Here is a 27,780-nt window from a genome sequence, read left to right on the forward strand (position 1 = left end):
TAGGAATAGGAGAAACATGCTTTTTTTAAAGGTACTGTAACAGCGTTACCCTAATGACAATGAGCTGACCATTGATTTTGCGTTTAGCGTTTGCTCAGGGGAACATCATTTTCTTTGATTTAACAGAGTTTAGTGAACACTTCCCTAAGACTCAGGGTCTTCTTTGCCCTAATATTCTCTCTAACTCCAAACAATGATTGATTTTAGTGATCCATTCACTCTAATATCAGTCATTGATAACATCACTGCTAGAATAATGTTTTATTATGAATTGTGATTTTATAAGGGCCAAGTTAGTTATTAAGGCAATGCGATAGTTATATATTACCTCCTTATTCAATATGGTGAGATTTGCAGTAATGCATCATTAATAATGTGTTAATTCACCATATGTAATAGGATAAGAACATATTAACTTCCACTTTAAGTTACTGTAATGCAAATTACTGCATATTTACCCACTTCTCTCCATATGGAACAGAGGCTGTAGAGAGGAAAGAGATGTAAGACCAATAATTTAAATATAAAGAAATTTCAATAGATAGCAATGAAACAATAGGGGAAACAAATGCAGGGTAATGCACAAAAATACAGAACATGAAAACAACATACAGTATGAGAAGAGAAATTGATACGCAACAAAAAAATCATTAACTTAATTCAGTACCAGTATGCATTTACTGATTGATTACGCATTATCTAGTCATACAGCTAAACCCCGTTATAACGCGCCTCGTTATACCGCGATTCGGTTATAACGCGGTTTTCCCGTGGCTCCCGTTTAAAAAAAAAAAAAAAAAAAAAAAAAAAAAATTTAAAAATTTTTTTTACATTTTTTTTTTTGCACACTGCACACACTCACTGCACACACACTGCTCATTGCTCACACTGCCACACTGCACACACACTGCACACTGCACACACACTGCTCATTGCTCACACTGACACACTGCACACACTCACTGCACACACACTGCTCATTGCTCACTGCCACACTGCACACACACTGCACACTGCACACACACTGCTCATTGCTCACACTGACACACTGCACACACACTGACCACACTCACGCACACTCACACACACTTACGCACACTCACGCACACTTACGCACACTCACGCACACTTACAGACACTCACACACTCACACACACACACACACACACACACACACACACACTTACACACACTTAGACACTCACACACACTCACACACACTCACACACACTTACACACACTTAGACACTCACACACACTCACACACACTCACACACACTTACACACACTTAGACACTCACAGACACACACTCACACACACTCACACACACTCACACACACTTACACACTCACAGACACTCACACACACTCACACACACTTACACACTCACAGACACTCACACACACTCACACACACTTACACACACTTACACACACACTCAGACACTTACCCACACTCACACACCCATATACACACACACACTTTCTCTCCCATATATACATACACACACACTCTCTCACTCTACACAGACGGGCCGCGACCAGCACCACCACCCGCTCCCCCCCCTCCTCCCGCGCAGGCAGCGGGAGCACCGGGGACAGCGGTGGGGAGAAGAAACCCCCCGCTACAACCTCCATGCAGGCAGCATGGTTCTGAGGTAAGCGGCGACCTGAGGGACATCCCCACTCCCATCTCCTGCCCCGCGGCCTGTCCCGCGGTGACAGGGTGAAGCGGGGACAGGAGGGACATCCCCGCTCCCATCTCCTGCCCCGCGGCCTGTCCCGCGGTGACAGGGTGAAGCGGGGACAGGAGGGACATCCCCGCTCCCATCTCCTGCCCCGCGGCCTGTCCCGAGGTGACAGGGGGAAGCGGGGACAGGAGGGACATCCCCGCTCCCATCTCCTGCCCCGCGGCCTGTCCCGAGGTGACAGGGGGAAGCGGGGACAGGAGGGACATCCCCGCTCCCATCTCCTGCCCCGCGGCCTGTCCCGAGGTGACAGGGGGAAGCGGGGACAGGAGAGACATCCCCGCTCCCATCTCCTGCCCCGCGGCCTGTCCCGAGGTGACAGGGGGAAGCGGGGACAGGAGGGACATCCCCGCTCCCATCTCCTGCCCCGCGGCCTGTCCCGAGGTGACAGGGGGAAGCGGGGACAGGAGAGACATCCCCGCTCCCATCTCCTGCCCCGCGGCCTGTCCCGCGGTGACAGGGGGAAGCGGGGAGCGGAGGGACATGCCCGCTCCCATCTCCTGCCCCGCGGCCTGTCCCGAGGTGACAGGGGGAAGCGGGGACAGGAGAGACATCCCCGCTCCCATCTCCTGCCCCGCGGCCTGTCCCGCGGTGACAGGGGGAAGCGGGGAGCGGAGGGACATGCCCGCTCCCATCTCCTGTCCCGCGGGATGAATATGCGCTAAAGCGCGGCGGCCATTTTTTTTTCTCGCGACCCCGTTAGTAACGCGGTGGTCTCGGGGTGGACCCCGAGACCCGCGTTATAACGGGGTTTAGCTGTATTATGTACAGTACACTTGCTATAGTAATTTATGGTACCATACAATGGATAGATACTAAAGTACATGCAACGGAAAAAAATACCTAATTACTTCCTTTTAACCCTAAATACTGTAAAAAGCATATACATCGAATTATTAACCATTTGTTTTTTTAATTCAATTCTCTAATTTTGAAGAAACAGAATCACATTACAACAGCACTTACAGTATGTATAAATATTGCAAAGTATTGTGTCCAGTATACAAGGCAAGATTACTTGTCAACTATCAATTCTGGCTGCTCAGTTACACATTCTGATATTATTGTATATAAAAGGTAGAAACTACTGATTGTACACAGACATCTTAGTAACAGATGGCTCAGAATATTTTGTGCCAGCAATCTTTAGAAGTGTGAAAATGCCAATGCTGAAATTGAAAACAGGTGGCAAAAATTTCACTTGGAGACTTGGCATCTGTAAGTAATCAGTTACTATAAGAGCCTTGGTCAGACACAAATTAGCTTCATTGCTGATGACATTTTTAATATCATAAGGAGACTGCAGCTGAGCTTAATTATAATGATAGTACACTATAGAAACATCTGATCACCTATGACACAGCTGTATTCTGTTTAACTCTAATTTACTTGTTTAACTGAGGTTGTTACTTATACTGTATTTCCTTGACAGGAGTTGGCAGGAAAGGAATGTTCTATAGAAAATAAATATTGTAGAAAATCGCCTAACAACATGTATGCCTTTGTATTTACATACGCATTATTGTATAAAACACACATTTACAGACAAATGCCCTACTGTATGTGTTACTTCCATCCATTTCCCAGAGAATGTATGTTTTTACACTTCTTTATCAGTGCAACATATCCCTACTTTCCATATGTAGCATAAACTGGAGCATATACTGTACCATCGGTGGTGTTTTTCCCCCCTTTTTACACAGATGGAAAAGATAAACCCATACTTCTGTTAGAATGAATGTTGTACAGTATTTTATGACAGCTTTTGTAGTTTTATTACCTGTTGTGTCATTCTAGAGGGATGTGCATGACACCGATTTCTCCTTCCACAATATTTTACATTCTGGAGAAAACACGGGACCAATTTATGAGATGATGTCTCACACTGTATAAAATATACTAATACTACTTTTGTGGCACAGATTAAATAGAATTCTCAAGATATACACAGTTTTTTTCAACTCTGGATCAATATAAATCTAAGTACTGTAGCTAGCCCAGTATAGCATTACGGAAAAGGTAGAACTTGCTTGATACAATTGCCGGTTTTTGACCACCAGAACGATTTTTAAGATTCATTTTTCATAGTGCAACCTGGAAATGTTGATTAAAAATGATAACTTGAAGTTATTTATAGGCTAAATTTACCTATTAAAACCCTCAAAGTTAAAAAAAATATATATATTAAAAGGATTTCACAAAGTTACGAATCGCCCAGCTTTAACGTAATAAGCACATCACTGACATTTGTTCAGAGTGTTTATATGTGACAGTTAGACTGTACCTTTAACCCCTCTGTGTAATATGTTCCCATTATATACTTTGACCAGCTACTGTATCAATCTCACCATCCTTAGGTATGCAAAACAAATTTGTGAGATTTTAGCTGCCAGTCTGTATCTTTTTTCCTATGATTTTATTGAATAGCATGTGGATATTTGATTTGCTTATTTACACTGGCGACACACTTTATTCGAGCTCGGCTAGTCCCACGAATTCGGGTATACCCGGGTGTATTGAGGTTTGTGACTGTTTTCTGCCCGAGTGCATTGAGTTATTTTCCGGCAGGGATTGAAGCATTTTATTCCTGCTGGCTGCAATACTGCACAGTACATATATATATACTGCATTACAATTCATGAATTTATGCCATCTGGTAGACACGCGAAGCATTGCAGCCTATTAAATCCTAATCATTATCATTTAACAGATCAGCCGCCCGTCAGCCAGGCATGAACCCAGGCTGGGAAGGCAAATGCAACGGGGCTTGTCAGAGGTGAGGAGCGGCGCATTCCAGGTATCTGCCAGGTACATACCGGGTATTTGCTCGAATAAAGTGTGTCGGTGCAGTACATACCACATTTTCATATTGTATGATATTAACAAAAAAAATGAAAGAGATACCAAAAATACACTTAGACATGCAACCAAAAGTCTTTCCAAGCGAAATCATTCTTTGCTGCTCGAAAAGTACTGCTTAATTAATAGATTAATAGAAAGACCATACTGGGTCTGTGATACACAGGATCATGATAAAAACTGCTAATTGGAAAGTGGGGTGGGGCGAGCTTTAAACCCTGGGGAGGAGGGGCCACATCTCCAAACAACAATAGTAGCAATAACCCAGCAAGCTCCAGAACCCCAAAACCCACCCTCACATCATATATACAGCTTATATATGTATCAAAAAGCAGTGCACCTGAGCGTGGCAAAATATACAAACAAAAACTGAAAAGCCCAGCGCACCATACAAAGGCTTTGGTCCCGCTTGCTACTGTAGTGCCCGCTGTGGCGGACGCTGCAGGGAAGAGAGCCCTCCCCTCAATGGCGCTGGGCCCGCTGCGAGGGGGGGGCGCAGTGCTGTGGCGAGAGTTTCTCCTGCTCTCAATAGGATTGAGAGCAGGACTCGCGACGGAGCGCTAGGCCACGCCCCCGGCGGTTCAGCCAATGAGGGCGAACCTGCCGGGTGACTTCATGGCCACGCCCCCGTCACTCCCCCACCACGCCTCCCCCCCCCCCCCCCGGTCTCTCTTCCTGCAGCTCACTGCAGACCGGGGAATCGGCTGCACGCGCCGCCAGCCTCGCGGGCGCGCGTGCAGTGGAGGCACTGGGACCTTAGCCAAAGGGACAACATATATTATAATAATTCAGTGCTAATCTGCTCATGAATAAGGATCATTTAGTTAAACCCTTTGGCCAAAGCGTTAAAAGCCTACAGCCAACATCAAGACATGGCCAATTTGCAGGTCCTAACACTATCTTGTAAAATAAATAAAAATGTGTCAGTAGATTCTTATGAAATAGAAGTGTTCAAACATTAAAGTATATTAATGCAAATAAAAGAAAAATGTGTGAGATATATATATATATATACAGTGGTTGACAAATCACCAAAAAATCTACTCACCACACAAAAAAATCTACTCGCCACCTAGTACCAAACGTGTGCTGCTTGGGCCAATATTTACTCGCCCGGGGGTTAAATCCACTCGCCCGGGGTGAACAAATGTATAGGTTTGTCGAACACTGTATATATATATATATATATATTTATATATATATATATATATATAAAATCAGAAACGATTAGACGATACCGTTCTGTGGCAAGAGACACAAAAGAATTAATCTGCATCACACGCGGAACAAGAGACGGTCCTATCGGCGAACATTTCTCTGACTCTGGCCATAAGATGAACGATCTGAAGGTGGCATACTCAAACATAATCTTAGAACACTGAAAAAGAGACGGTTGCATGAATACAAATGTATGCAACTGTTTGGGACACTTAGCGGTGGCCTAAACCGAGACTGCAATTTCATGAATCACTACCCTGACACAAGAGAACTCTCTTCCCATGAGTGCTAAAGGCCATGTCTATACATACGGCGCTATATGAATGCGCACACATCTGTCTTTTACACATACAAATGTACAATGTAATTCTATCCCTATATGCCAATAGGGACCACATAGTATCTACAGACATTAATAGTAATGCTTCACTCTCTTACATTTCTACACCTGGATAATCTCTTAGAAAAAGAGTAAATGCGCCGCACAGCACCAAAAAAGAAAGTGAAGGCTGATATGGGAAAAGTAAAAAAGCTTTATTTGCACAAGGTGCAAGCGAAACCTCTTGACGCGTTTCGGCCTGGGAGGCCTTTGTCAAAAGAGTGATTCGCTTGCATCATCAGACATCCATTTATACATCAGCAAACTAAGGACAGCTGTACATGTTGTTCAATGCAATGAATATCAGGTGTCCAACATAATGAACATTAACAACCTCAGTGTCAGACCTAGTGCCTGCATGATGAACATAGATGTCAGAAAAACATGTTAAAACAAAAGATATATATGTAAAAAAGACCAATCATTATGACTAGGAACATAAACATAAGTCTAAATGTCTCTGTTAAATACATAAATGACAGGTCAATAAGATATGAATTCTATGCACCTTGAGCTGAAATAAAGCACAAGTAATATAGATCTAAATTTAAGTTTAATAACAAACCCAGAAATATAGGATAGGAGAATCAACGAAGACTCAAAGGTTATAATCGACATTTTGAACATTAATATATATTAGCAACACTTTCATGGTATCATAGTAGTCAAGGTAATGGAAGTTACATTTTAAATCAAAAGTAAATTGAAATATGTAAATAACTCAGAGATAGGGAAAGAGAGGAGGGGAAAAGAAGAGGGGGGGGGAGGGGGGGGGGGTGTTGGAGGTGGTAGGGGGGAGGGGGGGGGGTGTGTAGGGGGTGGTAGGGTGAGGGGTGGTGGGTGGGGGGTGAGGGGGGGGGGGGGGAGGGAGGGAAGGGAAGGGGGGGGGAGGGAAAAGGGGGAGGGGTATAAGAAAAATCTAGTGAAACTAAGTAAATTATTTGTTAGTAAATATATACATTTCAAAAATCAATCATAAAAATATTTAATCATAAAGAAAGTGTTTTAGTTCCCACTCTACATTAAGGCCACAAGGTTGCAAACTGTTGAGGGAGAAAACCCATGACATCTCTTTCTTATTTAAACGGTTAAGTCTATCTCCACCTCTTGGGTGGATGGGAATGTGTTCAACACCATAGTAAGAAAAGTTCTTTAATCCCCCAAGTGGACATAATGAAAAATGTTTGGAGACTGGATGGGAGAGATCACGTTTATGAATAAGTCTGACATGTTCAGAGATTCTGACATATAGGGATCTTATTGTTCTTCCCACATATCTTTGTTTACAGCCACAGGTAATGACGTAAACAACATGTGTGGTTTGGCAGTTAATGAATGTATTTATCCGATATTTGCCATTAGGGTATAGTATACGGATTCTTTTAGTTGGAGAGGCATACTTACAATAATTGCAAAAACCGCATTTAAAGAACCCTTTTGGTATGTTCCCAAGTTTAGAATCTTTTGATAAAAACATACTTTTAGATATTGATGTAGCCAGTGTGTTGGCTTTTTTGAAGGCAAATCTAGGACCCGAATTAGTATATTGTTCAAGGTCTGTGTCCATTTTCAGTACATTCCAATGCTTCTGAATGATCTGTTTTATCTGGAATGCTTGTTTGCTGTATTTTGTAATGAATAGAGGACTATCCATAATAACTGTTCGTTTATCTTTTTTACTCTTTTTATGGATTAGCAAGTCCTCTCGTTTCATCAAATCAGCATTTAGAAATGCCCTTTCAACAACATCTTGTTTATAACCTCTAGAGAGAAATTTTAAGCCCAAAGTCTTGGAATGTTCCAAAAATGTATCCTGGTTAGAGCATAGACGCTTATATCTCATAAATTGTCCTTTAGGTATACCTTGGATCAATGCATTGGGGTGACTACTACTGGCATGCAAGTATGAATTTCTAGCATGGGGTTTCGTGAAAATATCTGTCTGTATACCTGTTGTAGGATCACCATGGATGGTCACGTCAAGATAATTTATTTTTTCAGTATGTGTCTCAAAAGTAAAGTGAAGGTGAAGATCATTACAATTGATGTCGTGAATGAAAGAGTGAATGCTATCAAGATCACCATCCCATATGAAAATTAAATCATCTATATAGCGTTTATAATAAATGATATTGGAACGAAATTTATTAGTGCTACCATAAACGTGTTGAGATTCCCATAAACCCATAAAAAGATTCGCATATGAGGGTGCAAAAGAAGTCCCCATTGCTGTGCCTTGTGTTTGTAAGAAAAACTGTGAGTCAAACAGAAAATAATTGTGAGTCAACAAGAAAAGAATAGCGTCATTAATAAAAGTGGTTTGTGCAGTGGAAAGTGGTGAAAGTTGAAGATAGTGATATATGGCACGAAGTCCATGTTGGTGTTCGATAATGGTATACAGTGACGTGACGTCCATGGTGACCCAACGATACCCTGTTTTCCAAACAACATCCCCCAATGAAAGTAGCAATGATGAAGTATCTTCAATAAATGAAGGTAAATTTTTAACAATTGGTTGAAGGAACTTGTCCACGTAGCGTGATACACCATCTCCCAAAGATCCAATACTGGCCACTATGGGACGCCCCGGAGGGTCCTCCAGTGATTTGTGGATCTTTGGGAGATGGTGAAACACAGGTACAATGGGAGACTCACATGCCAGAAATTGTCTTTCCTTGTTCGTTATAACATATAGTACGTCACCCAGTTCAAGCAATTTCTCAAGCTCACCAAGAAACCTCTTGGTAGGGTCTGTTTTGAGTTTAACATAAAAGTCAGTATTACTTAGTAATCTAAGTGCTTCCTCTCTGTATTTCCTTGAGGATTGAACAATTATTGCGCCCCCTTTGTCGGCATTTTTTATTACAATGTCTTTATTTTTCTTAAGATCTTCTAAATCTAGTCTTTCTTGTACAGTCAAATTATCAGGTGTAAAATATGATTTTGAAAATGAATATCCTTTAGCTAGCGTCTTTAAATCTCTATCAACAAGTCGTTCAAATGTTGTCAGACATGGCCCTTTAGTGTTGTAAGGCATAAAGGAAGACCGTTTTTTAAGGTTGGAGTCAATGTGGCCGAAAAAAGGGGGCTCAATAATTGCATCAGTACAACCCTCTTCATACAGAGATTGTAAGTCAAAGGTAAAAGCAGTATCTGCAAATGAAGAAGTACCTCCACTTAAAACAGAAACGGTACCGTTGCCACCACTCTCACAGGGATTGCCATTTGTGTTTGTAGGATTAACAGCTTTTTTTGCAAATAGTTTTTTTAGGGCCCATTTCCTAGTATATTTTTGGAGATCTATAATGGTTGTAAATAGGTCAAAGTTCTCCTGTGGTGCATAATTTAGGCCTTTATTTAGCAATAACACCTGTGAGGATGTTAGGACGGTATCAGAAATGTTTATAACATTATTTGATGTAGAATTTAGGAGTACTTCTTTCTCTTGCTGTCTGCTCCGTGCGTTCTTTCTACTCTTTTTACCCCTCCTGCACTTTTTTGGTTTTTTGACTGACTATTCTCCATATTGGTATAATTTGTTCTAGTGTGTTCCTCTCTAGAATTAGGTAAGTATGTTCTATCGAAATAACCTCCTTCTTGATCTTTGTTGGTATGTCTATCCTGTGTAAAAAATGATACTGAGGGTCTGTCTGTGTTGTCGGAAGAATCTGTTTCAAAACTCTGTCTGCGTTCTACATTAGGTGATTTCAAAATGGATCTAGTATTGGACTTCTGATTGTTTATCTCTTCTTCTGAAGACCATTTACGGGGGGTTGAATGTGAAGGATATCTACCCCTGGAGAAATCTCTAGTAGAAACGGGTCTTTCCCAGAAATAGACCTGACCCTTCTCGTAGTCAGATCTATCTCTTGAAAATTTCTCCTGCTTTTTAATGATAACATCCTGCTCCATCTTTTCAATATTCTGTAACAATATTTTGTCATTATTTGAGAATTTATCCATATCTTTAAATCTATACAATTCTTTTTTCAATACACCTATGTCACATGATAACATTTTCTTTTCAGACACTTTAGTTGCTACAATAAGTTCCATCAGCTTTCTGGAACATTCATCTAGGATAATTCTCCATTGTGATTGAAAGTCCTTGCTGGGAAATCCAAAAGATGGCATCTTCTTAATACGCAGACCCCTCGGTATGCGTTTAACTTTAATGTAATTTTCTAGAGTTATTATATCCCAAAATATACGGATATCCTGTGTCAATAGTCTCTCCAATTTAACAAAGTGATCAATAAGATCTGTTGAATTCTCACATGTGATGTTTTCTTTAATCTCATCAAAAATAGTTGTGGCCCTTCTTGCCCTTTCAGTGTTGTTGCCACATTTTTGGACATATGTAGTATGTATATCCATTTCTGCCTCTTGTTCTCCATCCATTTATAAAACAAAAAATTACTTTATTTGTTAGAAAAAATATATGATAAAAAACTGGGTGAGTATATAATAGATATTAAGACCCACTATCAGCCTTCACAATTGGAACATGGATAAATATCTTAATCTATTCAGATTGATATATATAGTGCGCAGTCAGTTTGTCCTCTGTCTCCAATATCTTCGAGCTGCCTGTAATTAATGTATAGTATACAAATGGGTAAATCAATGGATTAACCCTCCAGGCGCTCAGAATAAAGCATAGTCCTGCTGGTGAGCAATAATACAATAAATCACATAGACCCCGGCTGTATTCAATCGTATAGCAGTGTAGAAAATGTATCCTTCCCTCCAACCGGCTCACCAAGAGCACTATAAGGCTGGAACACGGGAAACTCACGTATAATACTTGATGTCCGGTCTTTCAAATTGCTGTGCTGTATGCTCCCGCTCCTCCTGGATAGGCTGGGGTCTCTCCGTCGCAGTATCTCGTTGCTTCACCGCCAACCCGCTGCCCGCCGATGCGGAGGGTGGTCACCTGACCGGCGGCATGGATGGTGCTTCTGAGTGACGTCACGGCAGACCCGACAGCAAGGAACACCCAGCAGTGACTCGGCGTGCAGGCGCGCAGTGAATCAGCATGGATAATCTCTTAGAAAAAGAGTAAATGCGCCGCACAGCACCAAAAAAGAAAGTGAAGGCTGATATGGGAAAAGTAAAAAAGCTTTATTTGCACAAGGTGCAAGCGAAACCTCTTGACGCGTTTCGGCCTGGGAGGCCTTTGTCAAAAGAGTGATTCGCTTGCATCATCAGACATCCATTTATACATCAGCAAACTAAGGACAGCTGTACATGTTGTTCAATGCAATGAATATCAGGTGTCCAACATAATGAACATTAACAACCTCAGTGTCAGACCTAGTGCCTGCATGATGAACATAGATGTCAGAAAAACATGTTAAAACAAAAGATATATATGTAAAAAAGACCAATCATTATGACTAGGAACATAAACATAAGTCTAAATGTCTCTGTTAAATACATAAATGACAGGTCAATAAGCTATGAATTCTATGCACCTTGAGCTGAAATAAAGCACAAGTAATATAGATCTAAATTTAAGTTTAATAACAAACCCAGAAATATAGGATAGGAGAATCAACGAAGACTCAACGAAGACTACACCTACCCACACCATTGGTATACACTCGCACTCCACACAAATCTTTTGTAAAGCGCTGTATATACTGTGGGCGTTTCATAAATGTATATTTACAGACACACATACATACACTCTTACATCATTAATATTCAGGGACCATTCAACACCTAAAGTCATAAATCGCATACTGCACAGAGGGGGGGGGGATAGGTTTCAGTCACAGATAACATTCCAGGATGCACTGTTTTTAAGTAAAATCCTTTCTTGCTTTATCCATTGTAACATCGCTGGAAGAAGAGATCAGTGTATCTCGAAAGCTCACACAAATAAAAGCATTTCGTTAGCCACAGAACGGTATCTTCTATTCATTTTTGATTATTAAGCTCGGCTAACACGGTGCAGATATCTCTACATATCTATATCTTTAATCTCCACACTGCCTGTAGGGCATCACACTCCTTGACAATAATTGTACTGAGTTGCAGCAGTTAGGTAGAGTTTGATTTAAGTCTGCGCACAAAATAAACCACAGTGAATTATTCACCTGCGGCAAACTATCTGTTTCTCACAGAACACTGGTCATCCTGCACAAAATATATTTGGCGGAAGACTATGGAAGCTTAAAGAAAATGAAGCAACAGCTTATGCTTGGGAAGAAGAAGCAAATCATTGCACTCAAACAAGATGATGCAACAGCAAATGATTGTGCACTTATCATAAAAAGAGATTGTACAAGAATACAGATGACAAAGGATATAATCTAGCAGAGGAAGAGCGAGCAAAAACCACCAATGAAGTATCATGTGTCCCTCCAGAAGAAGTGGTTAGGCAATAAAATCCATGAATAATGGAAAGGCCCCCTGTGGAAGATGGAATTACATCTGAAATGTTGACAGAAGCTGGGGCAGAAATAGAAAAAATCTTTGCACAACTCTTTACATGCTTCTTGAAGATACCAGAACAATTGAGTAATACCATAGTTTACTCATCCATAAGAAAGGAGACAAAGAAGACCTCAATAAATACAGACTAATCAGTCTACTTCAAATCATGTACAACATTTTTACAAAGATACTTACTAATTGGCTGCAACAGACATTGGGCTTCACCCAGCCTAGAGAATAAGTAGGATTTCACAGTGGATTCAACACAATGGACCACATTCAAGTCATACCTGTACAAGAAGTAATTTCCCAAAGTAATGAATAGGGTCTACCACTCGGTTTAGGATTTGTAGATTATGAAAAAAACATTTAATTCTGTCACCACCTCTGCGGTTCTAAATGCCTTAAGAAAACAGTATTGAAGAAGTGTATATTGATATTCTAAAGAATACTTACGAGAATGCCACGTCAGCTATTAGATTACATGAAGATGCAAGCAAGATAAGGATCAGCAAATGAGTGTGACAGGGAGACACCATAGCTTTTCACAGCAATACTTGAATTGTTCAAGAAATTGCATTGGGAGAAAAAAGGAATCCAACTCAATGTTGAATATTTGAGTCGCCTACGAATAGAAGATAACATTTTTATTTTTGTCACAAATCTGAAAGACCTCCAGCAACAAATCTGAGAACTCGCAAATACGAAAGTGAGCCTCCATACGAATCTCAGCAAAACCAAATAGATGTTCAACAATTGTGTCCACATTTATTGAATGAAATGCAATAGAGCTAGAAAAAGTTAAATGTTGTCTACCTTGACCGGCAAGTAATAATGGATGGGAACCTTTTGAGTGAAGTTGGGATTTAGTGACTTTGTAAAAAACCAAGACAATCTTTCAAGGGAACCTTCCTCTGTGCCTCATGAAGAACATTTTCAACCAATGTATTCTGCCTGTGCTCATGTATGGAAGTGAAACTTGGACCCTAAATGTGAAGATAATTCAAAAGCTTCAGACAAATCAAAGTAGTGTGGAAAGATGTATGCTAGGTATTACTGAAAGAAACAGGAAAAATAATGAATGGGTTGGAAACCAACAAAAACTCATTGATATCATCCCACTGGTGAAGAAATTAAAATGGCAGTGGGCTGGATATATTGCAAGAAGAAATTACCATCTTTGAACAAAGATAGTACTCAACTGGATTCCAAGAGAAACTAAAAGACAAAAAAAGACTACCAAAAGTAAAATGGGAGGATGAAATCATAAAGTGTTGACACAACATGAGAAGAGAGGCTTGCAATCGCAGTACCTGGACAATCATTGGGGATGCCATCATCCAGCAGTGGATCGACAAGGGCTAAAGAGGATGATGATACACAGAAAAAAACGAATAAAAAAAACAAACAAAAAAAACTTAGCTCCTCTGCCTCTCAAATTCAAATCCCTCCTTGCTCCTCTGAATGGGGTTAAACAGATCTCATTGGTGTTAAGGGGGGTAAGAGGGACATTCCCCAACATAACAACCTTCACTAATCACCTCCACATGATATGGTCCCTACCTATACTGATGATTTGTGGGAAAGTGATTCCTCCTGTGCTTCTATATCAGGGGGATGCATGTTGTCATGGGGTCTCCTTTCCTCTGTGTGATTATAGGATGGTACCCCCTGCTGAGAATCAAATATGTATCTGGTGAGATTCATACTCCCTGCAGCAGGAGAGTGAAGGAAGCAGGGTAACATTTTTAAATTCCTAAGGGTCTTGCATTTGCAAACATTTTTACATTTTTAAACATCCTAAGCATAGTGAAGGGGTTAAACTGGTAGGGAAACAGTTCGCCAGTGTCATTAACATATATGCTTGGACAAGAAAAGTAAAGTTCCACGTGCGTTAGATCTGAGGATCCTACTGTATCTCATAGAGTTTATCAAATGGGGTAAGAACAGCTTCTCCTTTGGCAGCTTCAATCTTGCATGGGTGTTCGGCTCGCCCACCGAGAAAATCCAGCCAGGTCACCAAACTAATGAAAAGAAATAAGCCAAAGTACACCAGGGGTAAGTATAAATATATATATGTAATGATACTATGTGTGATTTACTCTGTAACTCACAATTGAGAACATGACATGTCCCTCCAAAAATCATGCAGGACCCATAGTCCATGGTGTTGAACAGTAACGGATTTGCCATTAAGTCTGTTAGGCCTGGGCCCAGGACGTCAACATTTTGGGGCTGCAAAAATGTCCGCTCCCCCTACGAGTTTGCCTTGCTCTGGGGCCTATCGGACCTAATGGGAAGTAAGTTTATCCGTTGCGGACGCCTCCTTACCTGCCGCCCTCCTCCTCCTGAACAGCGTGAAATGACGCTGTGGATGTGACCAACGTGACATAATGGTTGCGTTGCGATGGCAATGTCGCAGCATCAAATGAAGTGATACCACCGCGTTACCATGGCAACATGACGCTGTGCGCCATCATGTTGGTGACATCCGCGGCGTCATTTGATACTGCAGTTCAGCAGGAGGAGGGGGTGGCAGGTAAAGAGGTGGCCGCAACAGCTGTGCCTAGGGGCGGCGCCGCTGGTGCTGAAACAGATACAGTGTGCCCCAGGTCTCTGGATCAACCAGTGAGCCTGGAGTCCAAGAAACGTTCTGTCCATTTCTAGGTAAGACGCAAGACCTCAACGTGTTTCACATGTGATCGTTCTATATCAGGGCGTCTGATCCATGGTTGATCCAGAGACCTGGTGCACACGCTCTCTGTTGTATCACCACCACAGACTACGGGATCTTCCCAATTGTTGAAGCGATGTGTCATGTTCTCAATTGTGAGTTACAGATACTATGTGTGATTTAATCATTATTTATCATTTTATATGTATGCTTGAACCACTTAATCATAAATAGACAAACACCCAGCATCCATATCTTCCCCATAGCAGAACTACTCGCTCAGACTGAACACTTTTCTACACCTGTACATGTAGTGAAATACACCCTTCTCAATGTTCCTTACTACAATGCTATATCTGACTAGAGATGGCAAATAATTTTGGTGAATTAGGATCCGCAGCGAATCAGCCGGTTCCTTTGGTCCGCGGATTTCAGAGGATCAATGTCAAAAAGGGCAATTAGTGTTTTGCGTTTTTTTTTATTATTATTGCCAATACACTTCGCGCATTCCGCAACCCGTGGACGGATTTGTAGAATCCAATCCGCGGATTCTGCAATAAATTGGCGGATTTGTAGAATCAGTCATTGGATTGCTGAATCCGGGGATTGGATTCTACAAATCTGTCCACGGGGTGTATCCAATGGCATTTTTTGATGAATCCGCGTGGATTGAAAGCGCACAACTCAGTTTGAGGATTTTACACTGCGAAATGGATTTTGGGGGTAACATCAGCGAAGATCCGGGAAACGGATTTGGCCGGATTTGCCTATCTCTCATCTGACCACAGACAAGCTTCGGTCATCTCCGAACCAGAACCAAGACCACCCGGAAGTTAGTCATTGAGATCCAATATGCTGGCAATGCTGTGAGTGCTTTCTCAGAAGTAGATTTTTAGACATCCCAATTTTTAGTATGCCTTTACTAAGGCATACAACAAAATGGGAATTATGCTTAGAACACATAAGACTAAGGTTATCCATCATCAGTTCTCCGCTCTGGCAATACGTATTCATACTGAGACTCTGAAGAATGGTGAGCATTTTCAACGAAGAAATCCAATATCTCCTTCAATATGCAAATGCAACCTGAAAACAAACTTCTGGTTTATCAAGCAGTCGTGATCCCCACCATACTATAGCTCCAATGTGGACAACATACAGGACACATCTCAAGATGCTGAGAAGGTACCATCAAGGCTGCCTGTGGATAATCTCTTGAATACAGTGTGAAGACAGAGGCTAATGCGCCTCTCATAAACAAGCGCCAAAAGCATTGAGGTGATGATCATCTAACATAAGTTATGTTAAGCAGGTCATATCGTTCATATGCTTGACTGTAGACTGCCAAAGCAGGTTTTATTATCCCAGCTCAGTCATGGCATACTTTCAAGAGAAGGGCAGAGAAAGCACTTCAAAGAGAGCTTCAAAGCCAACATGAAGAAGTGAAAAAGCTACATCAACTTTTGGGAGACAATCCACTCAGGACTACCCCAGATGAAAAAAGTCTGCTTGCAAGGATGTCCGCATTTTAAAACTCTACGACAACAGGAGACAGAAAATCAACAACCCTGGACCAACCATTCTGCTTAGAAACACGTGCCCGAGTTACAACAGAGACTGTCGTTCTTGAATTGATCTCATCAGCTATCTGCGGACCCACAGATGAGATATTCATGAACGACAATCATCCTAGAATGTGCGTAATTGCCAAAGAAGAATGTTTAAAGCTGCAGTTCAAGCTGCAGTTTAAAAAAAAATTCCATTCAATATGTGCATCAATACAATCTGCACGCTGACAAGAGATTAGCTAATCTGCAGATCGCTCCGTTCCCCTGTAATCTATCGCTTTGCTGAGGGTTATTTAATTCAGTTATTGCTGCACTACATTACCCACAATGTGGTCTGTGTGGAAGATCATGTGACCAGGCAGTTACTAGATACAATTGGTGCTCTGCTAGAGAGAGGGCGGAGCTCAAGAGCCAGAGCCTGTCGGAAGGGGAAGGGGGTGCGATTTTGTAAATGGTTTATATAGAAACAAAAATGCTTCCTATATTAGAAACATTAAAACTGTCTTTAAATTTAGTATTTATTTATTTTTTAAATGCTACAAGTAATTTCTCATAGTACAGAAAGAATTTAATTAAAAACAAAACCACACATGTAGGATATTGCTTGAACTGCAGCTTTAATACATTCCTATTTGTTTTATTCTGACACGGTGCCACTAAGCTGTTATGGAGCTTGATACAAAAGTCTATGTAATTGTTACATTTTTTCCTTCTACTGTATACAGTACAGTACATCAGGGGGGGCGCAATCTTTTTTCCCTGCGCCCCCTGCTGGCTTTCCCTCTCTCCTTGCACCCCCCCCCCCATACCCCACTCTTACCTTGATTCAGACATCCTGGTGTCACGTTGTCATGGCAACGTGATGTCACATGACCCCTCAGAGTCATTTGACATCACGCTGCCATGGCGACGCATCACCAGGAGCGTCTGAATCAAGGTAAGTAAGGTTTACAGAGGCCCTGCAGCTCCCCCGGCATTAATTTAAATACCTTCGGGAAGCGTGCGGGGGCCTCTGTAAATCCCGCGCCCCCAGCAGCGAATCATGGGGTGCGCCCCCCACTTTGCGCACCTCTGCAGTACATCAATAGTATTTCACAACCCTGTCTGCTTTTGTATTCACAAGTAACGTCTGATCTGCACTGTGACAAATACAAGTATGTTAAATAATATTTACTGCAGGGACATAAACACAATTTAATCTACAGCATACAGTAGCTCAACTATTTTTTTTGTTCATCTTCTGCTTTAAAAAGTTCAAGCTTAATTCTAAAGTACCAAGGTACACATATGCTTTTGATAGACACTTCTCATAGGTATATAATGTGATATTACTTTTAGCCTTCATATAATTGGTGCAAAATGTCAAGCTTCAAAAGATATGAGTAATAAAGTTCATTATTTTTCATTGAAGATAGTTTCTTCTGCTTCCGAAACTCATTAGCGGTTTTCATTTTTTGCGAAAAAAGATTAAATTAAAAAGACAGAGTATGGACTAGATTTCCCGCTTTTTGTGTCATTTTTCACGTCTAATTACCAGACTTTGTTAAAATGATTTAAAGAATGTATGGTTGCTAAAATTATTACATACCAGAAATTATGATTATAATTTTAGATTAACATTTATTGTATGCATAATTCATAACATTGGACCCGTTTTAATACAATATTAACCTTTCAGTGGCAAGGATACTTGTGTCCTTTAGACGAAGAAAAATTGGAGTATTTAGAATTATTAGTGTTTGTTACAATAACAGTAATTTTATTGGACTAAAAACCATTGACCTTAAAAGTCTATGGAGTTAGAATTTCTTTACATTAATTCAATGTCACCGACTAGATTCAGTGAATGGTGGTTTTGTTTGCGCTGCTGTTTTTGAAGCAAAGGCAGCAAAAGCAAATTTGGAGGTTTAGTGAATCTGTCTGTATCTTGTCTTTTCCACATTAGTGGGAGTAACATAGTGATAGAGTATAGGCTTAAGATCAATAAAGGCTTAACTTGCTCACTATAAATGTGAACTATTTGTACAGCTGCATATGCCATCTACAGTATGTCCTATTGCCGGGGTGTGGAAACTGGGGGGCACACCCCCCAAGGGGAGCGCAATATTTTCGGGGCGGAGGGGGGCAGGGGCGGTGCTTACACTTTTCCCGAACGCGTTTAAATGAATTGCCAGGGGAGCGCGTGAAGCCTCTGTAAGGTACCCCAGGCGTCTTCGGGCAACGCGTCATCATGGCGTCAAATGACACTGTGGGTTCACATGACGTCACATTGCCATGGCAATGTGGCATCATATACAGTAACGTTGTGACGTCAGAAACACACCCCTGTCCTATTGATAAACATAATTGGAATTTATACAATACACCTGGAGTAATTTTAAATAATGGATAAGCTAAGTAAAAGGTTTGGTAAGAAAGGAAACTCATATTACAGAATGCAATCTATATATCACAGTTTGATCTAATTACAAAGAAAATATGAATGTGGATTGTGAAAAAGGAATAAAGAAAAAACATAATAATGCCAAGAGAGAAATAACCATTGCAAACATTTCCCCTGCACTTTGCAACTTGGAAATCAACGATGACTAGCCTGCTCAAATGCAGCCATTATTGCAAGATCCTGAACTTTAAATCTCATTTGAGCTAAACAGTAACATACCATTACCTACTACAAGGGTGCGCAAACTGGGAGGCGCGCGGCACTTACAGAGGCCCCGTGCTCTTCCCCAAATCCGGGGGACCGTGCGAGGCCTCTAAGTTCCCTTACCTTGTCTCCGGCTTCAGGTGACGCGTCGCCATGGAAATGCGACGTCACATAACCCTGGGCCTCTTTTGACGCTTGGGACAAGGTAAGGGTGGAGGGGGGGAGAGCAGGCAGGGGGCTTAGGGGGAAAAGTTTTCACCCCTGACCTACTGTGTCACTCAGCCACATCCCAAATTGTTCTCAAATGTTCTAGGACTGATAATATATGTAAATAAAAATAACTACTGTGCACTGTAAAAAGAATGTCCATCAAGAAAATGTATAAGACGCCTCCGCCCCCCCACAAAAAAAACAGTGTAATAAAAAAATCTTTTTTTTTATAGGAAACATTCATTAAGATAGGAATAATTTGCTCTTTTTTAATTATTATTATTGTACTTTGTGTCTCTTGTTTCCAAAGAATACAGTTTCAGGGCTTTCTTCACGTCAATTCTTATTCAGTTTTCAGTCAATTGCCGTATGATCAGCAACTTTGGATCTTACCGAATAAGGCCCTTTATTGTTATCTCTATCATCTGTTTCCTAGACATCTTTATGTGATTGACGTTCTCACCATAACAGGCCTTTTGTACAGTTTCTGTCCATCTTGTTTTCTGTAGTCCACTTCTGATTTGATTAATGTGTACACTATTTGGGAGACGCGGGAGCATTAAACTTTGCCAACATACCAGCACCCCCTTTGGAGGTCTGTAGCTCGGGAAGCAGGGGGCCCCTGGTGCTGAAATTAACGGGGTTCAGCTTCGGAGACCACCTGCTTCAATCCTATTTTTTTTTAAAAAGCATAAATTGCTCCTTTAATTTCTAGTTCCATTCTTAGTATTCATGATAACATGCATTTACAGTTGGGTACATAAATTATGCTGTTCTGCTATGTAGAACACATCTAAGGTGTTTATACATAAAGGCATACCCCGCATTAACGTACGCAATGGGACCGGAGCATGTATGTAAAGCGAAAATGTACTTAAAGTGAAGCACTACCTTTTTCCCCACTTATCGACGCATGTGCTGTACTGCAATCATCATATATGTGGAAAACTGATGTAAATAACGCATTTGTAACAGGCTCTATAGTTTCCCCGCTTGCGCACAGCTTCGGTACAGGTAGGGAGCCGGTATTGCTGTTCAGGACGTGCTGACAGGCGCATGCGTGAGCTGCCGTTTGCCTATTGAACGATATGTCCTTACTCGCGAGTGTACTTAAAGTGAGTGTCCTTAAACCGGGGTATGCCTGTACAAATGTTAAAATTCCCAGAAAATTATTATTTTTAAATGTACAGTTTAATTACGTTAGTTATTGAAAGGGCCAGTGCATACACTAGGTCAGGGGTGCGCAAAGGGGGGACACGCACCCCGAGAGGGGCTTCAGAATTTTAGGGGGGTAAAGGGGGAGGGGCGGTTGTGGAGACCGTGCGCTCTTCCCCACGGCATTTAAATGAAATGCAGGGGGATCGCGTGAGGCCTCTGCAATGTCTCCTTGTAGTCAGCGATGCATCACCATGGAAACGTGGCATCATTGCCGAAGCCAAGGAAGGAGGGGGGCGCGAGCCGGTGAGTAGAGCAGACAGGGGTGCGCAGGGTGAAAGGTTTGCGCACCCCTGCACTAGGTTACCGCCAAGGGTGGCACATTTTGGGGGGTGACAGCAGAGCTTTCCTCTGATTCTACACTGCAGCAGGAACTGCTATTCAGGTTAGATGTAAAAACAGGGGGGTTCAAAAATGGAGGGAGAGAGGGAGGTGGGGTGCAAAAACGGATGGGGAGGGGGGGGACAAAAATGAAGGGGGAGCATAAAAATGACGGGAGGTGGTGTAAAAACAGAGGGGGTGTAAAAATGGATGGGAACGGGTTGTAAAAAAACAGAGTAAGAGGGTGGGGGGGAGATAGAGGTGGGGAGAGATAGAAAGGGGAGAGAGAGAGAAATTTGGATCACTATATGCTGAGGAAAATTGCAGGCGTTATGTACTACGGTGCTACCTGATTGGTTTACAGGGGCCTTCACTCCGCTGGTGTGAATAGGTGTAGCACCAGCACCTGTGAGGATCCCAGCATTGGCGGGATAATTCCTCACGAGAGCTGGTATACCTATACTTTATACCTCCCAATGAATCACAGTCACAACCGGGTATAATATATGCTTTACTGGGTCCCCCAGAAATGCCCAACCAATAACAATATACACAGTGAAATACAATAACTCAGTACAGTATTGGTGCTTGTTCCCCCACAATACTTTGGAAGCCCTTGGCACCTAGAACCCGGTGTCCATAGAACCTCCCTTGTCCCAAATGTATATGTGAGGACAGCACTACCCTCCCCCTAGTATCATTGGTGCACTTGGTACCTTCCTGGTAAAGGCCTGTAACCAGGGGGAAAAGAACAATGTAGGATGGGCTGGACGCAAAAACGAAGTGAATGCACTCCACAACTCACCGTGATAGTGAAAAAATAAAAAATATTTATTAAACTACATTAAAAACAAATAGACGAAATACAACAAAACAGGGGGATAGCACTCCCACGCGTTTCACGCTTGCACATCGCTTTCTCAATGATGCTTTTAGTAGAATGGGGTGGTCAGGTCCCTCGGCACGGGGTCTCCAACACCAATCCCCTCATGTCCAGGCTGCGCACGCGGTGCTGTCTCTAGCTCTAGCTGGAGTAATACACGGCTTAGTCTGGTGTCCTGCTCCACTGCGCACCCTGGCCCTCTCATAGAGGTAATATCATTGTCACCCATTCGGGTGAATGCTGGACTCTCAGGATTTAGAGGCTGGTCAACGATACCAAACGGAGTAGGCTGGGAGTCACTAGGACCGGCAGTAGGCTCTTCATCTTCCACGGACACATCCGGGGAAGACTCATCGATTTTAGGAATGGGCAGATGATGTTCCTACGCCAAACTTTTATCCGTCCTTATGAGTACTTTATTCGGTATACAGGAATCCCAGGAAGCTGGGAATCCACCTCGAAAGAGCTATCTCGCCATTGGTCAGCCAGTTTGTGTTTCCCTGGCACTCCCAGATTTCTCGTAGGGTGCCCAACATATTGAGTAGAGTCCAGTTCAACCGTTCTGGCAAAGCATCACCTTCAGCATAGTATGGGGAGGTTTGGGACTTCTCGATGTCAAGCAGCTTCAACAGCTCTTTTATAAGTCTGCTCTCGAAATCGTGCCCCTGGTCCGAATGCATTAGGTTGGGCAAGCCATAATGGACATAATATTTTTCCCATAGCACCTTAGCCACCGTTATAGCCTTCTGATCTTTAGTGGGGAAAGCCTGTGGTTTTAGATGGCCCAGATGTGAACTCTTCAGATGGCCCATTGGGGCTGCTCGTGTAGGCAGTGTTTTCCTCTAGATGCCCTGCAAGTATTTTCGACAATGATGCTCCACAGCTTCTCTCATTTTCGGCCAGTAGAACTTGTCTCGTATGAGCCCGAACGTTTTATCCATGCCCAAGTGTCCATGGTCATCATGTAGCGACCTCAGCACATGTATTGCAGCTTTCTTGGGAGCACTAGCTGTCTCCTACCTGGATGATCATGGTAGGGGACCACTCGGTATAGCAACACATTGTCCAGTTGGAATTTGTCCCGTTCCTTCATGAGAAGGCCAACTGTATGGCCGGGAGCACACTTAATTATGGTGGGGTTCTTCTGTACGGCCCGGCGCAGAGTCCTACACACTGGATCAGTCATATGGGCTTCAATGATATGCTTCCAGCGTATTTTGGATGCTTTCTCCATTGACAAGGCCTTAGGGTAGCAATAGGTAGCCGAGATCACATTTTATTGACAGCCAAGGGATCCACTACTCTCAGCTCAGAGGCCACGTTCCCTTCCGAAATGGGCGCGATAGAACACATGGCTCGAATTCCTTGGCCCGGTATTTCTTCCCATTCTTCATCCTCAGACACGGGACTCAATCCGTGCCTTCTGGACAGAGCGTCAACCCCAATGTTCTTGGGCCCAGGCTTATATTTTAGGGTGAAGCTATAGTTGGACAGTGCGGCCAACCACCTATGGCCAGTGGCATCCAACTTAGCAGAGGTCAGTATGTAGGTAAGTGGGTTATTGTCCGTCCTCACTTCAAAAGATACCCCGTAGAGGTAGTTGTGGAGCTTGTCCACAATAGCCCACTTCAGCGCCAGAAATTCTAACTTATTGACGGGGTAGTTCTTTTCCCTCAGTCAGGATACGACTCATGTAGGCGACGGGTCGCAACCTGGTAGGGCGGGTCTGGTGAAGTACCGCTCTTAGTCCATCGAAGCTTGCATCCATGTGCAACACGTACGGTTGGTCTTGGTCGGCATAGGCCAACCCCCGGGCTTCGGTGAGCCGTTTCTTCAACTGCACGAAAGCCTTCTCGCAATCCGGTGTCCATTTTTGCCAAATCGGGTTCTGGGGTTCATAGCTTTCTGCCAGAGCTCCCCAGGGTAGATTTTCAATAGGTTGTTCAGAGCCTTGGAGATACAAGCATATCCTTCAATGAATCTCCGATAGTACCCGCAGAACCCTGAGAAGGAGCGGAGCTCCACCACGTTCCAGGGGTGAGGCCAGTTCACCACTGCTTTGACCTTGGTGGGTCAGTTGCCACCCCATCGGTAGACACAATATAGCCCACATAGGTAACGGAGGTCTGGCAGAATTTTCACTTATCAAAGGACAACTTCAGACCTTCCTTCTGCAACCGGTCCAGGACCTTCAGAAGATGCTCCTCATGTTCTTCCAGTGTCCAACCGAAGACAATAATATCATCCAGATAGACGGTATGGATGAATCTCCAGTTGAACTAGCACAAGGTCGCTCTCTTGTGAAGAGGTCATGTTTACACGAGCCAAGGGTTTCACGTCTATCAGGGGGTATATTTTACCCAACTCTTGATTGAAATCCAGCTAGGGTGCAGAGAGATGTTCAGGATAGACATGGCAAACCGGTGAGGAAATGTAGACTTCCACTCATTAACTCCGGTACCACATTCCATCCTCTCTTCCATCTTCTTCAGGGCTTGACACCAAACAGAAGTACCAGTCACTTCCATCATCACTAGGGTAGCTGACCTGGGCCATCACATGCCGTACTCCCCCTGGTAGAATCTCAGTCACTCTCCTTTCCAGATTGAAGAACTGCCCGCAACATTCCTGGGCAGAGATTCATGCTCTGAACCATGGCTGTGCTCCCCTCTATTGGAAGATATATGAAGGCATTACAATATGTTGTGTATGTCGCTGACCCTGTATAGAATACAAATATTACAACATAGTTTATGCAAGTTAAAACATTCTGCTAGCTTATTGATTGAACATAGAATGGGGAAGGCAAGCAGACAATAATAGCAAACCAAGCGCATAATAATAAAGCTGCCAAAAAATGCACACATTTTATTTATGATGATTTTGTAAACATCAATTAAATATATGTATACATTAATTGCAAATACTATTATATCTTGGTCTCCTTGCAAAGCATTGTCTCCATTGTAGAAGTCTTAACTGGTACATAAATGTTAACCTACAAATGCATATTTTATTTGTTACCATTTCTGGCAATGCAATATTTTATCTTCAACTCAAGTCTGATTTTTCTTTCAGATGTGTCTTACACAATGAGCCCAAGTGTATTGAGAGTGGATGAGAGTGCTTTGGTGGATGTGCACATGTTCAGTCACAGATGGAAACGACATTCTGTTGACACAAACAGACCTAGTGTGAGCCATGATACCTCAGACCCTACAGGTCTCACTGATTTCCTTGAAAATGAAGATGACAACAGGAGCACAGAGGTTGAGGTACAGTTATTACAAATTACTAATGGTCGGCTGATTGTTACTGTTTAAGTGAGAATAAAGTGTAAACATTTAATTGTAGATTCCAAACGTTGCTGCCCTTGACATTTCAGGGCCTGGTACTTTTATACATACCGAAATCTTACATTTTAAGAGCTATTGTCTAAATAATGTACTGATGTTTCTATTGAAGTGTGCGTGTTGTGTATGTTTTTGTTTCTACTTGTATATGTATTACCTATGTGTTCTCCCCCTCTCTCCCTCCTTATAAGCTAATGCTCACTGTTAACACAGCTTTTGAGCACAGCATGGGATTATATGCAAAGCCAGGATAAACAGACATGTTTCAACCTTGATGGGTCTCATCAGTTTGAGGTTGGTTGTACTGGATTTGCAATTTTCAAGGCTGTAGGATTTACCATACACATTTTAAGTTACTGTATGGTGGGTGAAAAAGGCGACAAGAAACCTCCTCCGTATAGCATATAGAATATAAAAAGATCACTTGTGAGCACAACATGTGAATGTGCTCACAAATGATCTTTTTATTTGCTATAGGGTGGTTTCTTGTCGCCTTTTTTACCCACCATAACATACACAAACACAAACACACATATATATATATACAAACATATACACACACAGTGGTGTGAAAAAGAAAGTACACCCTCTTTGAATTCTATGGTTTTACATATCAGGACATAATAACAATCATGTGTTCCTTAGCAGGTCTTAAAATTAGGTAAATACAACCTCAGATGAACAACAACACATGACATATTACACCGGTCATGATTTATTTAACAAAAATAAAGCCAAAATGGAGAAGCCATGTGTGAAAGTGTTATAAGTATGTGTTTGTATGAGTGTGTGTATGTATGTAGATGTAAATTTATAAAGTGCCCACAGTGTATACAGCGCTTTACAAAAGGTGTGTGTGGAGTGGGAGTGTATACCAATAAAGTGTGGGTAGGTGTAGAAATGTAAGAGAGTGTTGCATTACTATCAGGCTAGGTCCCCAGTGCAGCCGGCCGTGCGCGCCTCTCACCAGCCCCTTACTCCTCCATGGCTGTCCCCAGTGCCCCCTCGCTTCCTGGCTCACTGCATACTGTGACACATCAGCCAGCAGGGGCTACAACAAGATTGTGTTCCTGTGCGGCGACGCATCACGTGGTGTGTCAGGAAGCTAATCAGAGAGGCGGTTTGCTCCTGCCCTGCCCTCCCATCCACATCCACTTTGAATCCTCCTCTTCAGCTTCTTTGCCTGGTGATCTCTTTGATGTACAGCCCCTCGTGCAGCATTTGTAGGGGGGGGGAGGAATAGAGCGAGCGGTGGGTGACTTTATTTACTCTTTTTTTTAACATAAAAGCTGTCATGGCCCCGCCCCGTCATGGCCATGCCCACCCACCCCATTTTTGCCATGCCCCCCCACAACTGAGAACTCTGCCTGCAGACCATAGATCACAGTCTAGCACTGTGCACGTGTCGCCAGGTGCGCGTGCAGCAGCTTCCAGCAGGACCTTAGCCTTAGTGTGTGTAGATACTATGTGGTCCCTATTGGTATGTAGGGATGGAATTACATTGTATATTTGTATGTTTGAGAGACAGCTGTGTGTGCATTCATATAGCGCGGTATGTAGACACATGGCCTTTAGCACTCATGGGAAGAGAGTTCTCGTGTCAGTAGTGACACATGAAACTGCAGTCTCGGGTTAGGACACCGCTAAGTGTCCCGAACAGTTGCATACATTTGTATTCATGCAACCGTCTCTCTTTTGGTATTCTGAGATTATTTTTTAGTATGGCCACCTTCATATCATTCATCTTATGGTCAGAATCAGAGAAATGTTCGCCAACAGGACTGTCTCTTGTTCCGCGTGTGATGCAGATTCATTCTCTTGTTTAGCCCTATCCTGTCTCACCTATGTAGTAGCAGCCCCCTGGGCATTTCATGCACATGAGGTACACGACATTGCTGGAGGAACAGGTGAACCTTCCTCTGATTTTGTACTCCAGATTCCTGTGTGGTATTTGTATTGTGCCTGCTGTGTGGAGCATTACTGCTGTGTGGAGCATTACGTCCTGGCATGGTCTTGTCCCGCATTTAGTTGTACTGTTGAATACTTTACTCCTCACCGTCATTTTTCTTAAGATTATGAGGTTGTCTGTATGATAATAAGGGTGTTTCGGGGAAGACCTGTTGCAGTCTTGTATCTTTCTGGTGAATGGGTGTAGTTCCCTGGCAATCTTGCGTAAGGCTTCTAGGAGTGGGTTATATGTGACCACCAAAGTACCCTGGCGATTGTCTCTTTCTGTCTGTATTGAAGGAGATCACTTTTTG

At 42.5% G+C, this 27,780-nt stretch overlaps 1 protein-coding gene across 2 annotated transcripts in view; it reads left to right on the forward strand.

Annotated features, from left to right (window-relative positions):
• Window positions 1-27,780, forward strand: part of PLXDC2 (plexin domain containing 2) — a 656,766-nt gene that overhangs the window by 182,380 nt on the left and 446,606 nt on the right. For both annotated transcript variants that reach the window (XM_075587530.1, XM_075587531.1), the window contains one exon: window positions 25,245-25,441. In XM_075587530.1, the coding sequence (XP_075443645.1) occupies window positions 25,245-25,441 (197 nt within the window). The remainder of the gene's footprint in view (window positions 1-25,244; window positions 25,442-27,780) is intronic.

The sequence above is a fragment of the Ascaphus truei genome, chromosome 2, assembly GCF_040206685.1.
Source record: "Ascaphus truei isolate aAscTru1 chromosome 2, aAscTru1.hap1, whole genome shotgun sequence".
Lineage (NCBI taxonomy): Eukaryota > Metazoa > Chordata > Amphibia > Anura > Ascaphidae > Ascaphus > Ascaphus truei.